The 25,399-nt window shown below is 44.7% G+C and overlaps 3 protein-coding genes across 3 annotated transcripts; 2 read left to right on the top strand and 1 right to left on the bottom strand.

Annotated features, from left to right (window-relative positions):
- The first annotated feature begins 9 nt into the window (after positions 1–9).
- LOC135341797 (protein phosphatase 1 regulatory subunit 14A-like) lies at positions 10–1,730 on the top strand. The gene is made up of 4 exons (XM_064538457.1): positions 10–274; positions 971–1,039; positions 1,424–1,456; positions 1,566–1,730. The coding sequence occupies exons 1-4, from the start codon at positions 104–106 to the stop codon at positions 1,623–1,625; spliced, it is 333 nt and encodes a 110-aa protein (XP_064394527.1). The 5' UTR covers positions 10–103; the 3' UTR covers positions 1,626–1,730.
- A 253-nt stretch (positions 1,731–1,983) lies between these two features.
- On the bottom strand, positions 1,984–21,278 carry LOC135341243 (uncharacterized). The gene is made up of 25 exons (XM_064537757.1): positions 21,040–21,278; positions 20,631–20,948; positions 20,393–20,518; positions 20,093–20,293; positions 18,694–19,930; positions 18,311–18,483; positions 18,058–18,150; positions 17,693–17,887; positions 16,935–17,584; positions 16,596–16,764; positions 16,206–16,493; positions 11,331–16,026; positions 10,923–11,116; positions 9,250–10,773; positions 8,913–9,131; positions 8,381–8,719; positions 8,109–8,330; positions 7,796–7,921; positions 7,505–7,624; positions 7,063–7,284; positions 6,635–6,838; positions 6,384–6,464; positions 5,387–5,716; positions 4,631–4,790; positions 1,984–4,390 (listed from the first exon to the last, which is right to left on the bottom strand). The coding sequence occupies exons 1-25, from the start codon at positions 21,160–21,162 to the stop codon at positions 2,583–2,585; spliced, it is 13,818 nt and encodes a 4,605-aa protein (XP_064393827.1). The 5' UTR covers positions 21,163–21,278; the 3' UTR covers positions 1,984–2,582.
- Positions 21,279–22,270: 992 nt separating this feature from the next.
- Positions 22,271–23,652, top strand: LOC135341796 (uncharacterized). Its single transcript, XM_064538456.1, has one exon. It carries the CDS (start codon positions 22,377–22,379, stop codon positions 23,472–23,474), a length of 1,098 nt encoding a protein of 365 aa, XP_064394526.1. The 5' UTR covers positions 22,271–22,376; the 3' UTR covers positions 23,475–23,652.
- The last annotated feature ends 1,747 nt before the right edge of the window (positions 23,653–25,399 follow it).

The following is a 25,399-nucleotide window of genomic DNA, read 5'->3' as shown; positions in this document are numbered from 1 at the left end:
CAATTTAATAGGTGTGGCTTGTCCATGATCAAACAACTTCTCGAACAACTTTCGGATATTGTGCCTCAGCTTCAACGTATTCGACCACCCCAAAGAGATAGCCATGGCTGACAGTTCTACAACACCAACTAAAGTACAGTTCCCTGAGGACCTGTCTGAGAAGCCCAACCTGAGGCATGTACCTACCCAAAAGTATGACAGGAAAGAAATCTCCAAGAGACTGGAGATAGAGAGCTGGATGGAGGCCCAGCTCCAGGAACTGTTTGAGACAGAGGTAGATATGCATGCAGTTTAACTCAGCTACAGCACTAATTAGTGTGGTGTCTAGATCTAGCTATGATAGCAGTTCTGGTATTTTATCGTTGTATTAAAAGCCGTAATCCAATGCCTAACGGCAAAAGAGATGCTTTTCTAGATCTTATCAGCCTGCAGTGTATATGCGAGACACCAATCAGCTGACACAAGGGTGGTTGTAAATGTACTAGTATATATCTGTAACCCAAATCATGAGAGTTTAATACGAAGACATAAACAGTACTAATTATTATTATTAAGAGGTTCAAGGAAAACTGCTCCGTGATACCCAATTTGTTACCCAACACCATCTGCAGGCTTATTAAGTAACAGATTCATAAACTTAGACGGTAATGCCTAAGTGAAACCCTTTGGACTAAGCTAATTTTGTAAACAAACGCATCAGGAGGAATTCCTTAAAATAAAGTTTCAATATAATTATAGCGTTCAGCAACAAAGTATAGTGCATGTGTACATAGTATCACACACTTGTGTGTTAGCTAGATGCCTCAGGAAGCTACCAAACGATGGGTACTTTGTTTACACTTCCTAACCTGTGAAGTAGTCAACATAATTATAACATGACCTTGAGACTCTCAGGATACCATATAATTATTGTGTCATAATATATAATTATTTGGTCATAACTAGTACCCACACATGCACACACTTACAGGACTACCCACAGCTGGATATTGACGATGTCTTACAGATTAAAGAAAACGAAAGAGAACAAAAATTAAGAGTAAGCGTTCACACTGGTTCTGTGAACTGTCTAACACAAGGTTGAGTGAACAAAGCTTGTCCAAAAGTGCGAAAATCTCCTTATTTAGGTTGATCCTCCCTGTTGTCACTCAACTCATGCATGCATGCATGCATGCGTAATAGCCTCGATCCCAGGCCGAACTTTTTCTTCATTGAGGCCTGTGAAGAAGGATAGCATGCATAATACATGATCTTGACACAATAATTATGTGGTTTAGTTACTTTCTGGAAACATTGCCTCACCTCATCACACTGTAATGTAAAACAAGTACATAATACAAGTACATAGTACATGTAGCGTGTGCACATAATTATGTATGTACATGTACGTGTGTAGAATGTCACTACTTTCTGTCAATTGCAGGAGTATTTGAAACAGTCCAAGAAACCATTTGAGGTGGGTTGTGGATGTAACTTTAATTGCTACTCTCGTGGGTGATGCATTGTACTATCATAACAACCTCCCCTTTTTGTCACCAATGTCAATTGTATGTTTCTCCACGTAGAGTTTCGTTCAAGAGCTGCTCAAGAAAGCTTCTACAGTGAAACCAGTAAATCCATACTGAGTGTCTCAACACGCAATAAATTATAGGCACCTTAGCTAGCTCTTTTATATCACGTATGACCAGTTTGATTTGTTAACACGAAGGGAAATAATGTCATTGACCGTGGTTATTGACTATGATACACGTGTGCGGGTGTCAAAGCTATAACTAGATATAAGTCTGGAAAACATTGCAATGTGAAAGTTGCTAGGATTGGCTGGGGGAAAACCAAAAAGCATGGAATTCAACAAGCAAGCAGGGACAGTTGTACGCCAATCCTTAATAATTATGTATACTGGTTCTAATACATACAATCATGATGATTTCCCAATGATACGTTGGATGTCCCTAATTAACGATCATGCATTATTTAGTCTCACAAGTTTATAATAATTTTTATGCATATACGTAGGCACGAGCTGCTAACTCAATAATACCGTATATACGTATAGTTATGTAATTACAGCGCCAGGATAAAAAAAATTGAGACTTTGGAGTGGTACACGTTTAGAACCCGTTCAATCCGAGCTGGCGCTAAAATTTGATGGCACTTTCCACGGCACTACAGCTGTATAGTGTGTAAAATAAATTATTAATATTATAATGGCGAGTGCAATCTCACTTTAAAATTATAGCCGTTTTTTGCCACAGAATAGGTCGAAAAGATATATTGGTATATGAATTTTGGTCTCTGTATTTTACAGCAGCTGCGTCTATAGACAGTTTTACTGCATCAAATGCCTGGATTCGAGATTGGTATTACAAACACACCTTTTTATATAAGTGCCAGAAAAATAATTACAGCATGTCAATACTTTTTTAGGTACAAAATTGCATGCGCATTCAGTCTGAGTTGGCACTTAAATTCGCTATATATATATACTTTGATCATAGTTATAGAATTGCCAGAAAATAATAATTATGTAAATGATGTTAATGCTCAATGATGTAATAGATTGAGTTTTATTAATTAAAAGTTCAATCATAGTCTCTCAGCAAGTCATTCTTTTGCTTTAGCTGCACTTTAAACCCTTCTATTTGCTTCAAATATCCATTGATCCGCAAGTCAAAGGTCGCTTGTCCAGTCCTAGCTGCACTCAGTCTACTATAGATATTCTTCACTTCCTCTCTTCGTGGAATTGAACCATCCTCTGACCTCTGCAGTGTCACCTGAGTCTCCATTAGCTGGGCCTCAAGTTCTTCAATTTGCGTTCCAATACTAGTTCTCTCATTAATGGCTTTACGATACTCACTCTCGATTTCTCCTAAGCGTTGCTCAATACGTAATACTTGAACGGTCAAGAGTTGTCGGTATTGATGCTTATCTTGTTGGTTTTTCTTCCTTGATACTCTTCTGAGTGCGTTACGCCACTTGTCGCGTGTGCTAAGTGATTGGGTTGCCCTCGTTGTTCCCCCTGAGCTGGGGGGTGATAATTCATTGTTTTTCTCAGCTTCAAGTTCATCTAAATACCCCCTCAATTTAGAGCCTGTTTGAAACTCGGCATACTGCTGCAATCTCTTCATGACTCTCTCTTGCGTAAATTCGTTGCCATGGATATCATTGTTTGCCAATACTCGTGTGTCCAGTAACCCATCCACAACGTTGCCCTTGTCAAGCACAAATTGAGTGGATTCAAACACAGATTTGAGAATGTTTTGTGGGCTCTTGTTAGTGTCCATGGTGAGTTTTGAGGTGACTGACGAATCTTCTCTATACTTGGATAAAAACAGATCATTACAGATGAGAGATAAAGCACGGAAGAACTCTCTTAAAAAGCAGTGTTGTGAATCGCTCTCAAACGAACCAGCCTTGATGTGTGCAAGGGTGTGCACTAGAACAAGTAAAAACTCTCCAACATTTTCAAGTCGCTCCAGTCGGATATAAATAATTTTGTTTTGAGCATCGAATGCGAACGAATTCCGGAAACTGTTGTTGTGGTAAGACTTATTCGGTGGGATCTTGTCTGCTAATAGTAGCGTAGCTGGCTCATATCCACACACTGTCTCCAGTGATTTCATTACGCAGCATCCAAACTTGTACACTACAAAATGCCTTGGGGATAAATCAGTGAGGTTGAGGGTGTGTAGCACTGTGTCCTCTGTCCATTGAACATCCAATGGGTCAATGTACCCATCACCAGTCGTGTGCGTGAGATGACCTTGCGTCAGTACCATCTTAATCTGCTCCAGTCTGTGATAAAGAGGAGTTGCCAGGATGAATTTCGTAATCTCTTGCTGCGAGAGAGGGAGCTCTGTATGTTCCGGGACCTTTAAATGTTCATCAGCTATCGTCTGATCTTCCGTAGATATCTCGGGCACTGACAAGGTCGCTTCTAGCACGTGCTGCAAGGATTCAAATCTCACTGTCTCCTTTTTGGCCAACTTTCTCCGTTCGAGCTTTTCTTTCTCCTCCATATGTTGCCTTTCGACAAGCATTTCTTTTTGAATAGCTAGCTCCTTCATTTTTAATTTACCCTCACGACGTTTATTGATTCGCTCCTGGAGGTCTGCTCGCATTCTTAATCTCTGTGCATCAATCTTGTTCACTAATTTTTGTGTGTCTTTGTTGTGAGATTGCAACAATTTTTCTCCCCCATCGCTGCTGAACTGCGTGACACGTTCTTGTATTTTTTCCTTCCTCTCAGCCAATATTCTGTTTTTCTCTTCTTGTAGAGCAGCCATTGACTCCTGCAGTTTGTCCTGCTCGCTTTGTTCCTCTGCCTCTAGCTCTTGCTCAAATTCCTTCATCGCATCTTTCAGAAGTGCACTTTGGGTATGCTCTAAACCTGTATATATAGGTGGGTATAAGTGCGCATGCAGTATAAGGCAGAGGCAGCACATCGGTCAGATTTGTGTAATGTGGATTGACATATAGCCCTCTCACTATATAGTTAATACAACTATTGCATAACAACTATTGCTTTTGCATGCAGTCTATTGTTTATAGGAGGTGGCTTGTAAAGGTTTGTAAGAGATGACTGCTTGTAATCGTTATGCACGCATGTCCTAAGAGATGAAATACTTACTTTCCCTCTCTGCCTGCAGTTGACTTTCTCTCTTAGCTCTGTCTGCCTCCAGCTGACATTTGACCTCCTCCAGCTCCTTGGCAGCTGCAGACGCAGCCTCTACTGACATCCGAATTTTCTGAGAGTCTGGAGCCAACTCAGTGAGGGCTGATAGGTACTCCTGCAGCATTCAGATGAGAGAGTTATAATTCATCAGTTTAGAAGGCAGTGCATGTGCTTTTATATATATGCCGATATACACATGCATGCAGCTGTTTTATCTCACTCCAGCCCAGTCACAGTATATAGTATACGTAACACCCATTCACATGAGACTGCACGTACATGTAGCTAGCACTATTATATATAATATAGCTAGCTATAATATTGGGCTTCTATAAATTCCATAAACATCGACTAGATCTGCATACATTGTTTGAAAGCGCAAACTCAATTTTTTTGTCTTCAAAATTAGATGTAAATTAATATTTGACGGTACTAAGAGAGTTACATGCACCAAGAATACCTCCTCTGAGGCACTTTTACATGCCGTATAGCGGGTACTTTTTGTGGACAAGCTGACATTTTCCCCACTAAAACATTTACTGGAACGCATGCAATATATAGTGCACGTGATGAAGTTGTAACCAGAAAACATTCAAAAATCACAGCGTACAAGGTAAATGAACTTTTATATACGGTAGATAAATATGATTATACTGACGTATATATTCTTCTGTAGGTTAGGACATCTTCTCAAGCAAATATTACCACAACCTTGTAATGTTTTTCCCTCAGTTCCAGTCTTGCTCGGGCATGCTTTGCTTCAACTTCCACTCCTAGTGAGTTTTCCACCGATGCACACTCTCTCTCCATCCTGGCCTCCAAATCATTGAACTCTCTCTGATGAGACTCAATCAACTTGGCCTTACTAGTCTCGTCTTCACACTGTGACAACTGTTGCTTCTGTCTGGTTGCCAGCTCCTCTTTGAGACGGTTGTGGGTGTCCTGACACTCGAGAAGGGCTGTTGAGATGAGCTGTTGTGTTTCCAATGTAAGATCCGCCTCCAACTGCTCCAACTCACGTCTTTGTCGTTGTTCTAGCACCTATACAATTTTAGGTCAGAGTGCAATCATACATGTATGATGCATATACTGCATGTACATGCAGTGTCACCATCCATGCTAGTCTCATGAATCAGCCGCCGTTCTTTTGGAACCACCGTCTGAGCACTCTTGTCATCGTTTTATGTGCCAAGACGGAATTCCGTCTTGACCAATCAAATTGCAGAAGTCCAGTCAGGTGATGAACTTGGAGGCAGCAAAGAACTGCACTTTGCTCAACGCATTTGGATAATCATTACGCATGCATTACGCATGGTAAACACTTCATACATAGAAGCTGCTACGAAGCATAAGCAAGGCAAGCAGGGGTCCTTGGGCACAGATTTAGCACCACAGCAAAACACAAGTAGAGAGAGATGCCTTCGCTTGGCGATTTGTATAACAATTAGGAAATGTGTGGGCGTAAGATCACGATTTAATTACATTCCATTGGTTTTGTGAGCAATCAACATTCCATTTTGAAATGACTTCATGACAAGAGTGCTCAGACGGTGGTTCAAAAGAACGGCGGCTGATTCATGAGACTACATCCATGCATGCAAGTACTTGCCCTATGTATAAGGACCATGTATTCTTCTCTACAATAATTATGTTTAAGTCTCCTCTATGCATGTACTTATGTAGACCAAGCATTTTTCATTTATCTGACCTTTCTGATAACAATGTCGGCATTGTCTTCGCTGTTGTTCCTAATTCCCTCTACTATGGCCTTGCTCTCTGCTTCCTTAACCTGAAGTACATGTAATGGGTATAGTATATATAACACCCCACACAGCCATACACATGCAAATATAAGTATTACAGAGACTGGGAACTTGCTATTGTGAACATATATGCATTTACAATTCATAAATCAAGCAGTTCGGTTGAAATTGACGGCACATGCAGAATAATACATACCTGTTTGTTATGTACTTGCTCTAACTCTCTCTTTTGTTCCAACAACTCCTTCTGTACGTTCAGTTCTTGTTTCCTTTTTTGTTCCTCTATTCTTTGCCCCCGCTTTGCCCCCAATTTTCCCTTGAGGGCTGCTAGCTGTCGTTCTCTTTCCCTATCCAGACTCTTTTCTAGACCCTCTAGCTCAGCTTTGTGTGCCGCCAGTAGCTAAGCGGGGAAAAGAGTGATAATAGTGTGTTACACCGATAGCAATGCAGGAAGAGCGGAAAGTTGGTGGTTGCACAGAACAAAAAATCTGACATCATTCGCTTATGACATATTTTACTTTAAGAATAGTGGGATATAAAATTATGTATGCTACAGGTATTATCTGCACGCTTGGAACTTGATGAACGAAAGTAGAAATCTGACCAATTATCGGTGTAAGTAACCTGTTGTTTGTTTTCTTCCGAGTTTGTCTGTCCCTCCATCTTGGCGTGCAATCTTTGTTTCCTCTCACTCAACGCCTTCTGCTTGACCTGTTCTAGATTGGCAGCAAGTCTCATTTCCTCAGCCACTGCTTCTTTTTCCAGACCATGTGCTAATTCCTGCAGCTGACCTTCCTGTGAGACTCTCAGCTCCTCTCTGGTGCGTGTTTGGTGTTCTACCAGAACCTGAGTGAGAGAGGTGATTGATAGTGGGACGTTCAAACGTGTTAAGATTGAAATTGTTTATTGGAACAATATGCAACTGCACGCACACTTGCAAAGCTCAATCAGCTTTTAAATTTCCTGTGTACAATAGTTGGAACGATTCCCTAAGGGCGAACCTCTCCGAACTAAGACTAAGCTCTCGAGTTTCCTGTGTACGAAAAGGGTTTGTCTATGCCAATACCTGCTCTTCCATAGATGGTTTCAGCTCTATGGTGGGCACCAGGATTGTGTCCATATTGCCTGCCATCACTGCCTCTACTGCCTCTGCTAGTTTCAGGGCCTTACGCTTCTCTTGTCTTGACTGTATGTGCATAGGAAACAAATACTGATGCAGCTACTACAGTACTTAGCGGTAAGATGCTACGTACATGCACACAAAACACTACGAACAATTATGAACCTTGTAAATCAACAGTGAACCCAAGCATTTGCTGTTTGGTCGCCACAAGAACGACCACACACATTGGCTCACCTTAAGTTTGGAAGTTTGTGATATTCTCCTGGACTCAGCTCTGCTCTTAATACCCTCGGCTTGAACTTTGAATCCCTGGCAAACAATATCCATTTCCTCGTCGCTTTTTCCGCTGGCCACACATTCCTATAATAGTGAATACGTGTAGCTATAGAGACACCCTATGACACTCCTATGCATGCCTATCTTAGCTCATAAAACATGCAGTCATGTGAAACACACACGCATCATACAAAGGTCTCACTATACATAATTATGGCTTCATCATTTAACAAAAAATCATCACTACAATTTACTCTGACTCATGTCTTACTTTTTTTATTAAGTCCTGTGCACACTGAACCTCCTTGTCAGTGCATTCTATAGCCGTCTGCTGAGTGAGTGTTGCCATAGTGGTAGCAACCTCTGCTGACAGCTGCCTTTTAAAGGTTTTATGCTCGTTCTGGTTTTGGACATCTAGCACATTAACTTTTTCAATTCTCGCTGCCTCTGTCATTGAACCACTTTCCACTGCACGAGTCAGCGATTTCTCAACCTAAGCAATCACAATAAAAACATGTTCTAAATGTCCGTTATTGCTCCTACCTTTGATCTGTTATCCTCCTGCTTGGAATGTAGCTTCTTCCTTCGCTCTCTCATCTTTTGTTCCATTCGACTTTTAACCTGGCTTATTTGCCGTTCCTTAATAACACTGGCTTCCCTCACCCCACTATACTCGGACAATAGACCTTCCCTGGTAGGTGTGGCCAGATCACCCCCCTCAAGTGATGCTAGTGTAGAGTGTAGCAGGCTCTCCATCTCGATAGCCACCTCCTCTCTGGCAGATTCATAGGACTGGGCCTCGAGGGAGCTCTCTTCCAAGAGATCTTCAGCTAGGGCTAGAGAAACTTGATGCTGGTAGGTGTCCACTAGGTCCTCATCACTCTGTGAGGGTGTATGTGTGTGATTGGAGAAAGGACATACCAATGATAAGTTTTGGCCCACAGCAATTGTCCCACAATTGTGCAACTCACTGTAACACTATGTACCTGCATTGCCTTTCCTAATAGTAACTGCTTTGGGTCATTATCAGAAGTTGTACCATTCTACCATACATGTACATGCAAGCACGACTCACCTGAAGACCGGCATATTTCTTATTACGCCTAGCTGCCAATTTCTTTTTCAGTTCCTCTTTTTGTTGCATCTGCTCCCTCTTTTGACGAGCATGAAGTACTGCCATGCTCTCCTCATGCTCCTCGAGCAGCCTGTTAACCTCTTCGTCACTAGCCGCCTTAGATAATCCATCGGACAGCAGAACAGAGGAAACCTTGATCTCAGCAAGATGACGTGACTCCTGAAGAATGTAAATAGTGTAAAGGGTTACATGTTTTGCCACAGAATTGTTAACTATAATTGTTATACGGTGAAGTAATAATTATGAACAACACACCCGCATGCACACAGGTCCTTACCATTTCTTGCATTGCTGTTACAGTCGATGTGATCTCTCCTTTTTCTGTGTGCTTACGGACACTTCTTTGGTGACCTTTGTATCCTGCTTTCGTCAGAAGCTCCCTCAACATCCCTACCAACATACTCTCCTGCTCGGAACCCAGGGAGGCAACAAATGATGATTTAAGAATCTCCGAAGGCTGCTCAGCGCCTACTGGTTCCATCCGCTGTTCATAATTCTGCAAGTGTGTTAAATTGTGACTAGCTTCTACAGTAGAGAGTACACTAGTCTCTGATACCAGCCCCTTAAGTCCTTCTACTTGCTGTACCACTTTGTCATAGAATGCTCTGAGGTCAGTTTGTTGGCGGGATAGTTGAGCCGATACGTGTAGATTTTGGTCTTCTAGTTTGTCATACAATGTGCGAATGTTAAAGTTTTCCAAGAGAACGTTATCCAGAGAGCCAATCCCTGCAGTTACAGCACCTACACCCACCCCTCTTTTTTCCAGCGAATCTAAGCCACAGTCACCTCTTATATACACAACTTTAGGCTCGTCCACTCGACGGTAGATAGGCTGCAATGCAGCAGGTGTCTTTATTCCAGCAGTTTGAGGCTTCCAAATGAACACCAGCAGTACTACCAGAGTGACAAGCAACAGAGTTGTTGCTAAAATGCCAAATATGGTAGGAAAGTCAGGCTCTTGGTTTATAACAGGCAAGGTGGTCACACCAAATTGATTGAGGGTGGCTGTCGATAGTGGTAGGACACGGAAATCTTGACCGTCACGCTCACATGTTGTTCCAGATTCTATCACCATGATAACAGTCATACTGCCAGGTGTTTGGCTGTCGGCAAAGACATAGGTTCCGGGGATGTGGAAAACGTGTACAAAAGTTGATAGGTCAACTGACGATCGAAGGAGAGTATCAAGTTGAGAGAATGCACCAAAATCAAAGTTTGTGTTTGTGTTTAAAAGGTGGTCCTTGACATAGGTAGGGTAATGGTAGGAGCCGTTAGCAGACTGAGTGATTTGAAAAAGAATTGCTTCTCCAATCTCGAGACACAATACAGGGTTCGTGATCTCTGGGGTGGGCATGGCATTTCTCCGTCGTCTTCTTGCAACCAAAGATAAGAGTAGACTAAGTGCCTGAGCATTGGTAGTGGGGAAAGCACCTAATACTTGCCCCTCTCCCGTGTGTGTGACCAGCTGGCTCCGACGATTCTCAGCATCCAATGAGATCACTCCTAACACACCTACAATCTCCTGCTCAGATAAAACTGTTCCATTGCAGTCACGCGCAGTGTATACCAGTGTGCTATTCAGCGATCTTTTCACTCCTATTTCAGGCCGACAATTGAGACACTCTCCTGTACACAAGGCTAAAGGGTCGATTAGAGCTGAGCACTGACACAATCCCAGTGTGATGCTGAATGCCCCGTTCCCTCCCTGGAAGAAACATTCATCCTGACAAGAGTAGGTGGAGTCTACACATCCTCTGTTGGAAGCTAGTCTAGCCTGAGTGATTGAGCAGCGTTGATCCACCTGCATGTGTGCATGGGAATAGACTATATCATTGATACAATTATAACAAGCATTTGGGAGTGCTCAATCAATGTAAATTCAGTGGTCAACTGATTGCAACATGCAACAGTGCCAATGCTTAACATTTCCACAATGTACACGACACTCACTATGAGCTGACAGTCAAGGGTGCTATCAGCCTGAGGGTCATCCTGACTAGCCTGGTTGAAGAAGGTATAGCCGCTCTCACACACACACCCTCTGGTAAGGGAGGAGAACACTCTGTGAGCACCCACACATGAGCAGGTGGTCCCGGCACTCACTGATACTGCACTGCTACCACACTGCTGGCATGCCACTTGGCCTAGGAATATACATAGAGGCATCCTGAAAACGATCCGGGCAAATACGGCCTTCTTATTAATTTTAATGCTCATCATAGCATACCGCCATCATGTCTGACTTGCACACTTAATTATGGCTGCATGTATATAACTAAGCTTGGCCTTTTCTGATGTTTTAGAAACAAACTTCCATAACAAAATAAACATGTATTACACTCTCATTAAGTAACTTACCAGGCAGAGAACTGAAGGTGTTAATCGGACAAACTAAGCACTTTGTCTCATTTTCAGACAAAGTTAGGCGGTTGAAACTCCCTGGGGGGCAGGGGGTGGGCATCGCTGATCCCCTAGGACAATAGCTTCCAACAGGACAAGGAAAATCCAAAGGGTTACTGGTTAGTCCAGGGCAGTAGTAGCTGGGAGGACATTCGTAGCAATCCATTCCATCATCGCTATAGAAACCAGGCTGACAAGCAAAGCAGGATTCCTCAATACTAGTTCTAAGTGTGTCAATTCTAGTACTGACATTTCTAGCGAGGTGTCCACTTGGACAAGATAGAGGCGCTTCTGATAATGGCGGACAATAATATGGGTGCTCACATCGTGTCTCCATCACCGACCCAGGAGTACAGTGGTATCCAGCTGAGCAACCACTTGGCTGAGAGCTCCTATCGCCACAAGTGTGTCCCCCAGGGCACACAAGGGGGGTAGGTGAGCCGGGGGGACAATACGAGCCAGAGGAGCAAGATATTCCATGGATGTTTGAGTCAAGAGTTAGTTCAGAGTTGCATAAGCAGCTACTGGGCCAAGTGGTATTGGTAACACACATACTGCTGGTGTTTGCAGGGCTGAATTCAAACAAGGTAGTGTTAGCAATGCTGATGTTGAGTTCCGGCTGGCAGTTTCTAGTAGGACAATAGTACCCTCCAGTGCAAAGCTCACAATCACCTGAACTTATACCATTTGTCTCGTTCCTAAGTGTTCCGGCAGGACAGGGGGTGGGATTTACACTGCCTTCTAGACAGTAATGGCCTGAGGAACAGGGGAGACATGTGGATTGTCCTGGCAAGTTCTGATAGCGTCCTGAGGTGCAAGGCACTGGTATTACACTACCCTCAGGGCAGCTGTGTCCAGTGATACAGACATAGTCATTTGGTTGAGATGAACTTTGACCAGACGGGCAGTAATAACCAGCTGCACACGGCCCTGTTGGTGCACACAATCCTTCACTTTCACAATACTTCCCAGCTTCGCAAGGTGTGCAGTCGCTGGGAGCTGAGTTGCCAGAGACGTTGGAGTATAGTCCTTGAGGGCATGGTTGAGGCCGATTTGTAGCCAGCTGGCAGTAGTGTCCGCATGGGCAAAAGTCACCTGTAAATCCATCAGTAGGAGTGGGTATGTCTGCTCCCACACTGCAGAAATAGCCAGCATTGCATGGACCAGACACTTCACTAAGTCCAGTGATGTCGCAGTAGTAGCCAGAGGTGCAGGGTAGTTGAGAAAAAGAGCCATTTGGACAATAGAATCCTGGTTGACAGCGTCCACCAATAAGTGGGTCGCTTGGTTGAGGGGTGGGTGATCCGAGAGAGCAATACCAGCCACCAGAGCATGATCCAGAAGGGGTGAAAAGTCCTGATTGTCCACAGAACTCCCCAGGGGGGCATGGCTTGCAGTCGGAGAGGTTGCTTCTACCTGGGAAGTCATTGAGAGTACCAGGTGGACAAGGTTCTGGAAACGATGTGCCACTAGGGCAATAATGGCCCACTGGGCAGACAAAGTCAATGTCAGTGGAGTTTCCTGTACAAAAGAAACCAGCAGGGCAAGGTAGACACTGTTCTCTTCCTATGATAGGATTATATGTCCCAGGTTCACATTGAAGTGGAAACACACTTCCCAGGGGGCAATAGTGAGCAATGGGACAGATCCCTCCAAAACTGTCATTGGTTAGGGGGGTAGCAATGGGAGAGCCGAGAGTGCAGTAATAACCAGGTGTGCAGAATCCAGTTGGCATGCTCAGACCAGTTCCATCACAAAAACTACCAGGGGTACAGGAGAGACATTGAGACTCAGCGAATAGTAGTGTAACATTAGAGAAAGTTCCAGGGGGACAAGGAGTGGGTGTATCCGTTGCTAACGGACAATAGTTCCCCTCAGGGCAAGGACCAGCCATACCTACATTACTGAGTCCATCAGGCGTGGAAGAATCAGATCCAGTGGTACAAAAATAGCTAGCCTCACAAGGTCCAATAGGTGCAGTACCTGCAATACTGGAACAGTAAGAACCTCCTGTGCACGGAATACACTCATCAACAGTAGAGAGTCCTTCGTTATTGCTAAATGTGCCTGCCGGGCAAGGCAACCAATCAAATCCAGTTTCTTCAGGACAATAGTAACCCAGCGGACATTGTATGGGGTCTGAGGATGCATTAGTGCAGTAAAAACCTGACGGACACTGAGAACAGTTACTAGCGAAAGGCTCACTGCTGAACCATCCAGGTGGGCAGGGTACAGGCAGATTAGATCCACCCGGGCAGAAAAAACCAGCCTGGCAAAAGTCTCCGGTCACACCATTTGTAGGTGTGGGTGTAGTTGCTCGACTCAGGCAAAAATACCCTGGATCACATAATCCAGATGACTGCGACGAAGCTGGTAGTTCACAATACTCTCCAGGGGAGCATGGAATACAATCGGCGAGACCAACAGAACCGTTCACAGGAGAAAATGTTCCAATAGGGCACTCTAACGGCTCGTTAGACCCTTGAGGGCAATAATGACCTGAGGGACAGATATTTCCTGTCACTCCATCAGTAGGATTGGGTTTAGTAGCTCCGAGCCGACAAAAGTAACCACCCATGCACGGCCCAGACCCAGACGCACTCGAGAGTGCGTTAGTAGCGCAGTATCTACCACCAAGACAAGAGTTACACTCTGTTAGATTTCCTCTGTTTGGTAATGAGTTGTACGTACCAGGAGGACAAGGAAACTCAGTGGAACTTTGTGTTCCTTGTGGACAGTAGAAGCCGACTGGACAAACGAAGAACTCGGATAACGGATTACTAGCATTGAAGGGACAATAAAATCGTTCTGGACACACAGTACAGTTAGCTTCTCCATAGTTAGGTTGATAAGTACCACCCTCACATAGTACCTCATTCTCACTAGCTTCAGGGCATTGGTGCCCAGGGGTGCATATGTAACTGACATTGTTTGGGATTATTGAGCCTTCTGGGCAGAAATAGCCGGGTTTACAAGGCCCAGATGGAACTGGAAGGCCATCGCTACCACAGTAGTAACCTGCCGTGCATAGTATACAATCTGTAGAGTTTTGAGAACCAGTAGCATTGAGATAGGTACCTACAGGGCAAGGAGTTGGATTGATAACACCCACACCACAATAATGGCCAAGCGGACATGGAAAACCAGTTACTCCATCACTGGGGTTGGGGACTGATGAAGCTGATTGACAGTAGAAGCCGGATAAGCAAATTCCAGTGGGGGCAGTGAGTCCAACACCATCGCAGTACATACCAGGAGGACAAGGGGTTGGGTGATTCGAACCCCCTGGGCAGTAGAACCCAGGTTCACATTGACCACCCACAGATACATTAAAACAGTAGCATTGCTGTGAGGAGTTGGAAATTGTTCCAGAGTCAAAAGGTTGGGGTGAAGAGGAGCCTCTAACACAGAACCAACCGGGGTGGCAGAGTCCGTCGGGTGAGGTTTGACCTCCCTCACAATACATTCCAGGATCACAAGGCATACAGTCTTCGAGAGATTGAGCTCTAAACAAACTTCTGTATGTACCGGGAGGGCAGGGAAACTCTAACGGGTGTGTAGTCCCCTCAGGACAGTAGTACCCCATCGGACAGACAGTTAAATTAAAGTCCAACGATCCTTCGAGACAATAGAAACCACTTGGACATGGGAAACAAAGCGCTTGACCTTCTATGGGATTGTATTCTCCTGCATTACAGGGAAGAGCACTGGAAGACCCAGGTGGGCAGTAACTTCCAGGTGGACAGGGAAAGCCGGTCAAATCACTACCATCTGGATTAAGCACAGCTGCTCCACCTGTGCATACAAACCCGCCGTCACAATCTCCTGTAGGGGCAGTCAAGTTCGTCTCGGCACAATAGCTACCAGGGATGCAGTCAAGGCACTGTGATACATTCATTAGTTGTGGATTGCTTGAAAATGTTCCTAGTGGACATGGGAGTGGTGTATACGTGGCAAGAGGGCAATAAAATCCCCGAGGACAAATTCCACCCACTCCAGTGGGCAGTGGGGGTGTGGGGGTAGGAGTATTGATACCTTCCAAACAATAATACCCTGCTAAACAATTGCCAGCATCAAAACCGTTGAAGTCACTAATAGCAGTTCCAGCACAAAATCTTCCCCCAGGACAGGGCAAACAATCTTCTAGAGAACCTCCATTTGAGCTGGGGTTATAAGTACCGGTAGGACACACTGTCCAATTCAAACCAGTGCCTTCAGGGCATACATAGCCTGGCGGGCAGTCCAACATAATCAATCCACTGACACAATACAATCCAGCGGGACAGGGAGTGCATACAATCGCACCAGTGACGTTTGAAAACGAGCCATCGGGACAAACGATTGGTTGAGAATTGTTACCAGTGCAAATGTGACCAAGATGGCAAAGGTCACCCCATTCTTCACCAATTGGATTTGAGTGTGTAGCGTTGAGTGCGCAGAAGTGACCTGGAGAGCATCCTTCATTAGGGGAGGAGAGAGCAAATTCCGAGCAAACATGTCCACCGGTGCATGGCAAACAGTGGGAGGGGCCTGATGCTCCGCTGGATGGGTTAAAAGTACCAGGAGGACAGGGGTACTGTGTAGGAGATGTGGTCCCAACAAGACAATAGTATCCTGGAGGACAAAGGTCACCATACGTCTCTCCAAGAAACCCCTGAGGAGAGAACAGCATCATGTGCGTGTATGTTTGTTTAGTATTAATGGTGGATGAAAGAAACACACACTACAAATTAAAGCAAGTGCATGGCAGATACAGACTTTTGTTTTGCCTATAATATTATTATGTGGGTATAGGTGAGACGCATATCATATTTAGTTAACTACAGAATTTACAGGATTGGGTAGCTCAGCTCCTGCCAAGCAATAGTGTCCAGGGTCGCAAAATCCACTAGGTGTTGTCAAGTTCTCTGCAATACAGTAGCTTCCAGGGATGCAAAGATCACATGAACTGGCATTGAAGAGTCCCTCAGTATTGCTGAAGGTGCCCCGCAGGCATGAGGTGGGCACAGCAGAGCCTGAGGGGCAGTAGGAGCCCTGAGGGCAAGTTTTGCCTAGTATAAGCCCCCTATCTGGGCAGTAGAGTCCGGGGAGACAGGGGGTGCACGAGGACTGACGACTCGCCTGGGTGGGGGAAGGTCAAAAAGCAATTCTAAATTCTATTCGATTTTGCCGGTATTGGAAAGAATGTACAATTGACACACATGCTGCAATGACTACGTTTACCTGTTGGTATGTTCCCTCCAGACAGGGTATTGGGGCAGCTGCACCGAGTGTGGTGAAAGCTCCAGGTGGGGTAGGGATCTGACAGGAAGAATTAGCACCCCCAGGACAGTAGCAGCCCTCTGCACACAGACCAGTGGGCGACGGGTTGTTGTCTCCAGAGCAGAAGAAACTGTGAGAGAAAAATGATGCACGCAGTTTGGGTGTTGCACATGCTACATGTATATTGTGTGTACTGCTATATACAAGACACAGATTTGTTTGATTAGGAATAAATTATGATTGTGTGCCGGGTGCACATGAACAAAGAGAGGTTAAGGGAAATACACAAATACGACTTACCCAGGGTCACAGACAATGCAATCCTCAGGTGCACGATTCCCTGTGGAGTTGCCATATGTTCCCACAGGACAGTTGGCTTGTATGGCAGAACCCTCAGGGCAGAATCCTCCCCGTGGGCAAATATCTCCAGTGATACCATCAGTGGGAGCTGACACAGACGCTCTAGAACGGCAGAAAAAACCAGCATCACAGGGACCTGTTGGCTCAGGACGTCCAAATCCATCGCAGTATTGACCTCCAGGACAAGGGAGACACTCTTGACTGCGTCTCAGGCTAGTAGAGTTCCCATATGTGCCAGGGGGGCATGGTTGGGGTGTGTGGCTACCTGTAACGCAGTAGTATCCTCGAGGGCAAGTGATGGGCTCCCCTAAACCAGGGTGGGGGCAGTAGAAGCCGGATATACAGGTTGTGCAAGCGTCTAAGCTCTCAGCTGAAGCATTGGAGAGGAAGGTCGAAGTTGGACAAGGAAACTCGTCTTCAAAGCGAGTAGCAATAGGGCAGAAGTGTCCTAAAGCACAATCTCCTGCTGGTTGGGGCCTGCCCTCAGGTGAGCAGAATTTGCCAGGGGGACATGGGGTACACTGGTCCACTGTCTTGCGTCCAGTGAGGGGAGTGTACGTACCGTTGGGACAGGGAATCGGAAAAGGATCCTGCATTATACGTGTACATGCAGTAACTTACATTTAATAATTTCAATTATGAACAGACAACGCGTGTGCATGCATGTATTGTATGCTATACAAGAGCAGTATACATACCACATCACCAGGCAGGCAGTAGTGTCCTGAGAGACAAGCATTGAGGAGGAGGTTGGGTGGAGATATGTGCCCACTATCAGTACAACTGAGCCCGGCAGGACATATCTTGTTACTGTGGAGATCCACTAGACTAGTAGTGACATTGTCACAGTAGTAACCAGGGGAACAAACAATGCAAGAAGAAGCTCCATTGTCCTGGGAAAGGGGTGAAATTAATGGAATTTAGTGAGAAAACCTTCTGTGTAGCTGTTTCTGTAAAGATTTTGTTGTTGTAACTAAATTAAAGATCAAATCAAAAATAGGATAAAAAGACAAAGATATGAGTGCATGGGTCATGTAGACATGTACAGCTGAGTGTGACTCACTGAAAAGAATCCAATTCCACATGCTGATGGAGATACCACAGCATTGCTTGGACAACTGTAGCCACCGGGGCAGACTTGACATGTTGATACATCCTACAATACAAAGAGCAAGTTCACATCTATAAATCGTATAGCTTAATTTAGCTCAGTAGATCAATTATTTCCCACAAGGGTTTTCAACAATGAGTGGATAGAACAATACCATGCATGCATGCAAGTGTACAAAGAATCAATGCCATCGGCATGCACTCACAGTAGCTCCCAGAGAGTCTGAGAAAGTGCCTGCAGTGCAGGGGGTGGGCAAGACTGAGGCAAGGGGACAATAGTGACCAGCCGTACATTGAATACAGTTTTGAATCCTCACATTTCCAGTCTGGTCAAAGTATGTACCAGCAGGACAAGAGAATTCAGTGGGGGACTTAGTACCTATATAGGGATGTAAACAATCATTGTCCAAAAAATCTGCAAGCCAGAAATTCATAGCCCCATGTGTAATTGTCCACACATCATGCACAAGTATAATGGGTATAAATTATATTTATGACCTTAACATAACTATACATCTGTGACTATAATTACACACAATGTATATCAGCTACTAAAATTATACTGCAGCATCTATAAAGAAACCTATACCTTGAGGACAGTAGTGGCCTTGGTCACATGGTCCAGAGGTGGTGCTCCCACCACCCAAACAGTAGAGTCCAGGAGGACACAGTTCACATTCCACTTGCCGTTGTAGTCTTGTACTGTTGCCGTATGACCCAGCTGTACAGGGGTACTGAGTAGGGAACTGTGTGCCATTGGGACAGAAGTGGCCCATCGCACAAGCCAAACGAGGTGAGGATATACCCCCTGTTCCAGACAGACATGCCCACCCAGCTGGGCAAACACTGCACTCGTCAGCGACCGTCAAGTTATGATAGTCTGTGAATGTTCCAGCTGAACATTCATTTGCTAGATCAGCTGCTTTATCGGATCTTTCCGGACAGAAGTGCCCTGGAGAGCATAGTTCGTTAGGTGCTGTGAGTGCGATAGTGGTACAGGCTTGACCAGCAGGACACGGTTGACAATCATCAGGGGCATCTTGTCCTATTAAGGAGTTGTACGTACCAGAGGAGCAGGGGGTTGGGGAGTCGGTACCAGATGTGCAATAGAAACCCGCCGGACATTGCTTACACAAAGATAGTTCATGAGAGCCGGTAGCTTCAGTGTACGTCCCTCCAGGACATGGAATTGGTCCAGTTGAGTTGTGTGGGCAATAGTTGCCCCTCGTACACAACTGACCTCCTATAGCATCGCCCCCACTACAATATCGACCAGCTGGACAGTTCAAACATTGATTAGCTCGCTCCAATCCAAAAACAGTACTGTACGTGCCATCAGGGCAAGGGAATTCAAACCGAGTAGCTGTGCCAGTTGGACAGTAGTGACCACTAGAGCATGTCAAAGTAGCCGTGGGATATCCAGGTGTTGCTTCAGGGCAGTAGAAACCAGGAATACACAAGGAACATTCTGATACTTGAATATAACCAGTTCCATTGCCATAGGTACCGGCAGGACAAGGTAGCTGACTGGCACCATCCGGACAATACGAGCCTGGCGGACACAGGGACATTGAGAGATTAGCAGCTGTAGCTCCTTGCTCACATAGGTAACCAGGGTCACAAGGTAAACAAGAATCTGTCACTCCAGGACTGTACGTGCCAACGTCACAAACTGTAGGAAGGGAATCGGAAGCAAGGCAGCTGAACCCAGGGGGACAGGGAGTGCAAGCGATTGCATTATTGAGGCTGTAGTAACCGGTGGGACAGGGAAGAGGGAGGGAGGTGGTGTTCGGACAGTGAGAACCAGCTGGACACATCTCACACCGCTGCAGAAAGGGTAAATATGATTGGGATAAGTATGTTATACTATGCTGAGCATGATCATCTAAACAGACACAACGGGTAAATTCTAGATATCCATAATTACATTGTGACTGTCGAATGTTTACGTGGAACATTGTGACAATTTGTCGGATTGAATTACTTACTGTGAACATATCAAGAGAGTATGTCCCGGGAAAGCATGTGGTGATAACATCTGATGTCATCGTTGAGGGACAGGCCCACCCAGGGGGACAAGGTATGCATTCACCAACTCCAATGGGACTATATGACCCCAGTGTGCATAAGTCAGTGGGTGGGGCAGTAGTGACATCACAAGAATAGCCGGGGGGACATGGGGTACAGCTCTGAGGGAAATAATTTATGTATAACTATTGGGTAAATAATTATCATATAAAAAACAAGTTGTGTGGAGTAAATTTTAACATACACACGATGGAACTTACCGTTTGGGCTTCCTCAGCGTAGGTGCCCTGAGAGCATGGCTGAGGGAGGTCAAGCGTTGTGAAGGGACAGGCATGGCCAGGGGGACACAGGGTACAAGAGGTCGCATTACCAGAAGAGAAGGTGCCCTGGAAGGAGTGAGAATTATACAAAGGGGTCACGCGACTAGTCAACATAAAGTGACTACTCTTTTATATGAGGGAATGAGAGTCGTCCTGGGTTAATAGGATGAGCACTCACCAGGATGCAAGGAGAGTTGCCATGACCAGTAGTGTACGGACACGCCCACCCAGCGAGGCAAGGCTCACATTCATTATAGCCATCCAATGAAAAGCTCCCAGGCTCACATACTATACTGGTGCTGGTGTTTGGACATGCCCAACCGGCCGGGCATGCCTTGCACACACTCTCTCCTTCACCAGAGAACGACCCGGGGAGACACACAAAGTTGAGAGAAAGATCAGAAGGTACCGGGCAAGCAAACCCAGCAGGACATAGTGAGCATTCAGTTGATCCTGCTGTGCTTTGGAAACCAAGGTTACAGAGAAGAGGAGGACCCTACAGTAATCATACAGCCATGTAATCACAAAACAAACAGCAACAAACCACTGTGAAACATTTCTTTCAGACAGAATATTTATTGACTTACAGCAGCACTGGGACAGTGGTATCCTGGAGGACACTGGGAACAGCTGGTGCTACCAGAAATACTGTATGTGCCATTGGGGCAGACCAGAGGAGGAAGACTACAGTGAAGGGAAAAAGTTTGCATGAACGCTCTATAGATTGTCCATTGTTAATACATGTTCTGTGTTCTGACAATAGTTATAAACAGAGCCTTTGTATGCAAATTTAATCCATTTCACCGACCTCAGATTAGGACAGTAGTACCCAGGGGGACAGTCAGTGCAAACCAGTGCCCCAGTAGACCCTCCTGTGTGTTGCCCCCTTGCACAGGGTACAGGGGAGATGAAGGGTAGGGAACAAGCATGCCCGACTGGACACACTTCACAGTCTGAGGAGCCCAGTGGAGAAAAGTAACCATCAGGGCATACAGTAGGGCCTTGAGCAGAACAATTGTGACCAGCCGGACAAAGGCGACAGTGAGCCTCACCCTGCAAGGTCGGTCATAGGTCTGTCATGTTGGCATGCAGTCTAGTCATAAATTAGGATAGTAACGTATATAGCGGATAATTTTCGTGGGGTAAAGTATTCGTTATTTTCGTGGCCAAGCTGACCTTCACGAAATTTTAACGTAGGCGTGGCTTACCGGAACGTAGGAATGCAGTGCAGCCACGAGACTAAACGATTTTTACTCACGAATACCACCATTTTTCAAGTTGAACGATTTTTTACCCCACGAAAATTACCCTCCATACGGTAATGGATTTCACTCACCTGAGGACTATACTGCCCGAGGAAACATAGTACTGGTGGTAGAGTAGGATCAACACAACTGGATCCAGCAGGACATAACAAACACTGTACAAATACAGTTGTGTAAATTAAACGAAATAATAATATCAGTCAACTCACAAAGCTATTACCGATGGGTGACCACTTTCCTGGTTGACATGGTAATGGGGTGTTGGCCACATCCTCACAACTGTAGCCAGAAGGGCAAACTTCACATGATGAAACCTGTGTGGACAATATAATTAAAATGTAAGGTGTGCATGCACTCCATGCAATGAATCTCATTGTGTTAACATCTTTAAAACTGTAATACGTTACACGTGTAATTTTACAGGGGATTTTACCATGGGATTACCACGGGATTATACTATACGCACAGTCATGTGAATTTATTTATGGTGTGATGCGTTATCTTACGTCCCATGAGGATACCATACAAGGCATTTCCACACATGACACAACAGGTCAACCACAACATTGTTAATTAGACAATCACTATACAGTTCACAGTAGTCTACACAGAGAAATACATGACTGTTGTATGTATAGCTAGTTTAATAGGTGTTAAAAATGGCAGTCTATTGCAATAATAGTCTATTTAACTTCACTCAGCAGCAGCTCTCTTCTAACACAGCTATATCTGTGGTTCTACAGAGCCTGGCTACACTCAGCTGTCTATTTGTGGTCTGTTTTATCTTGTGTACCAGACTACAACATCAGTTCTCCTATCGCCTTATACTCTACCTGATGCTAATAGATGCAGTATACTCATTAACAGTGATGCTGCAAATTGGACCAGTCATATACATACAGGATAAAGGTGTCAGTGTGCGAGACGGGTGGGAGGGAGCGTGTACATCGGTGGCTTACATTAACCAGATGATGGAATCGGCTAAGCTAACAATTGTAGCATGGATTGTATTCTACCTGTTTGTGATGGCAGTGTGGAAGGTACAGCTCAATAAACTACGGCATGAAGTAACTGGGTTGATGATTACTCTGGTGATACCTCTGTTGAAAGACTGGCTACCATTTTATTGGAACATGTATGGACTCACTGGGATGTGGTGCTGGATAAAAATAGTTGACGATAATTGCAATCCAAAATACGGACTAGCTGTTGGACTGATGTTTGCAGTTGAGTATGGACCGGTGCTGCTGATAAGTGTGTTCACAGCTGTGTGTTTCATAACGATGCTTGTGCGACTACACAGAGATGCAGCTAAGGCAGAGATAAGTTGGAGAGGAGTGTCAGACACGTCCACGCTAAAGGCAGGACTACCACTCATTGCGTTCCCTATAATGTACATGATAATTTTTCTGTTCAGAATAGGACATCGAATCTATTTTACAGTGAACGTTTTGGATACAAAAACGCCATTCGCTACATTTTGGTTGATTCACACCATTGCAGTAGGGTTGGCCGCCCTTATTGTACCCTCCACATTTGCTTGTCACCCCAATACAGTCAGAAAGCTATGTACATGTATGGCTAACAAAAATGGCCGGATATTGTCATCAATTTATAGAAGAGAAAGCTGGAGTGTTTCGAAAGAGATTCTTGGGTCGTCTGAATCCGATCCTTTTTTGTCTAAAGAGTATGACGAACGAGACAGTTTGATTTACAAGAGTATTCTGAGCAGTACAACTCCAAATCTACAGACCTGAGTATTTAACTTTATTTGTGCGTTTGTGTATTACGTATAACCTGTATAATACCGTATAGCGGGTAATTTTTGCGTGATTTCCGAGTAACATTTTCGTTCGCTTCATTACGTGCACTGTATAGTTTGTGTTCTGGTAAACCACCTTAATTTTTTTGTGGAGGAAAATTTCGTTGATGTCAGCTTGCCCACAAATGTGTATTTTTTGCTTCAAAATACACCCACCAGGAAGTGATGCAAGCAATCATGTCACGGTGAGAGTATCAGTTCATGCAGTATATTTATAGAAAAGGACTAAGCAGCTTCTTGTATGCTCTGAAGATAGCTAAATATTTGCCGGTATTAAAAGATGTAGAGACAAGGACAACCTTCTCTGATGCTACACTCTGGTGACGTGGTTGGGCTCCGCCCAACTAACTTGATGATGACGACGACTTGTAAGCTTTTATACCTATACAGGGTGTCATACAGGATTTTGAAGTAGAGGGGGGAAATGGGAAAAGTAACCAGAAAATGTTGCTAAAAAAAAGTCAACTGTTATTTCAATACCCAGCTATGGACATTCAGTCATAATTGAAAGGGGGGGAAAATTGGAGCTAGGGGGGGGATATCCCCCCTTTCCCCCTGTATGACACCCTGCTATAGCTACATTAAATCTTGTACATTGACTATTGCATATTAATTGCATTCATTAATTTGATTTGATGACACTGACAACCTACGGACAATGCATAGGCGTGCCACTCAGCGCCAATTTAATTTCTTAGCCCACTAAATGAAATCTCTACTCTGCAATGTGTGGGGCCAGCACTCTAAGCCATTTAATGCTCACACAATTTTCTCCGCTCTTTGATCGCCAATGAACCGCCAATGAATATTTTGTAGATACCGTGTTAGGGCCGATTAATGAGCAAGCTCACTCCACATGCAATACACACCCCCAGGGTACTCATATATATACCTTGCCAGGGCTCCATGATCCTGCAAGACAGGATAGAGGTGCAGGAGAGCCAATGGGACAGTAATGACCAGGTGGACATGAGATACACATATCTGCACCACCCTCACTATAAGAGCCTGCAGTGAGGGTTTGGGTATATTAATGACAAGTTAGGTATGTACTTATAATTTATCGTCTTAGTTACAAGATGATAATAGTCTCGACTAGGCCAATTTTTGTAAACAAAACAGAAAGAAGAAAAATAAAGTTAAGATTGTTTGGGCCTCGTTAATTTCAGATCCAATGTGTCCAATGTTTCATTCTCTGGTTCTATACTTTATCTACTGGTGGATCACTGGATTTGCCTGTTCGTGAATCAGATGGCCTTTTACATTGGATCAAAACCACACCCATATACAAACCTTAGTTTTACTTTACCAGGCCGATTTTATCAATTAAAGAAAAATCGATCAGGGAACCAAGACTACAAGATGATTAGCACTATCCTGCAGTGACGTACTGTAGCCATACAACTGAGCTGAAAAATAGGCCTGGTATTGATTTTATCTGGGAGTGGTTAGAAACCAAAGGGAGAGTTCACACATTATTTTGTGTCCTGCTTCCTCCGTGATGCAGAAGGAGTGAAATCCTAATAGACTGGTGCACCCTATATTCACCTTCAGCACACACAATGCATGTGGACATGCCCCCTGAGCTGTAGTCCCCTGGAGCACAGGCGGTGGGCAAAGTGAAGGTAGTCCCATTACGACAGTTATGACCAGGGGGGCACTTCAAACATCCCCCGTCACCCTCAAGGCTGTAGCTACCTTCAGGGCAACTCTGCATAATGGCAAATAATGGCATTGTATTTCAGTAGTTGGCGGGCCTCTTGCGATAAATAGAGAGGCTAGATCTACTTACAGTGCATTGAGAGGATCCGGCAAGACTGTAGGTACCACCTGGACAAATGGAGGGGCTTTGTGAGGGGT

This window comes from Halichondria panicea, chromosome 9, assembly GCF_963675165.1.
Source record: "Halichondria panicea chromosome 9, odHalPani1.1, whole genome shotgun sequence".
Taxonomy (NCBI): Eukaryota; Metazoa; Porifera; class Demospongiae; order Suberitida; family Halichondriidae; genus Halichondria; species Halichondria panicea.
Note: the sequence above shows the minus strand (reverse complement) of the source record. Positions and strands in the feature narration are given on the sequence as shown.

Excerpts from the sequence above, each read along its gene's own strand:
- LOC135341797 (XM_064538457.1), top strand. The coding sequence starts at position 104 with ATGGCTGACAGTTCTACAACACCAACTAAAGTACAGTTCCCTGAGGAC. Across the intron at positions 275-970 it reads AGGAACTGTTTGAGACAGAG|GACTACCCACAGCTGGATAT; the intron begins GTAGATATGCAT and ends ACACACTTACAG. Across the intron at positions 1,040-1,423 it reads AAAGAGAACAAAAATTAAGA|GAGTATTTGAAACAGTCCAA; the intron begins GTAAGCGTTCAC and ends TGTCAATTGCAG.
- LOC135341243 (XM_064537757.1), bottom strand. The coding sequence starts at position 21,162 with ATGCAAACTTTTTCCCTTCACTGTAGTCTTCCTCCTCTGGTCTGCCCC. Across the intron at positions 20,519-20,630 it reads GCAACTCTCCTTGCATCCTG|GGCACCTTCTCTTCTGGTAA; the intron begins GTGAGTGCTCAT and ends CACTCCTTCCAG. Across the intron at positions 17,888-18,057 it reads GTGGAATTGGATTCTTTTCA|GACAATGGAGCTTCTTCTTG; the intron begins GTGAGTCACACT and ends CCCCTTTCCCAG.
- LOC135341796 (XM_064538456.1), top strand. The coding sequence starts at position 22,377 with ATGGCAGTCTATTGCAATAATAGTCTATTTAACTTCACTCAGCAGCAG.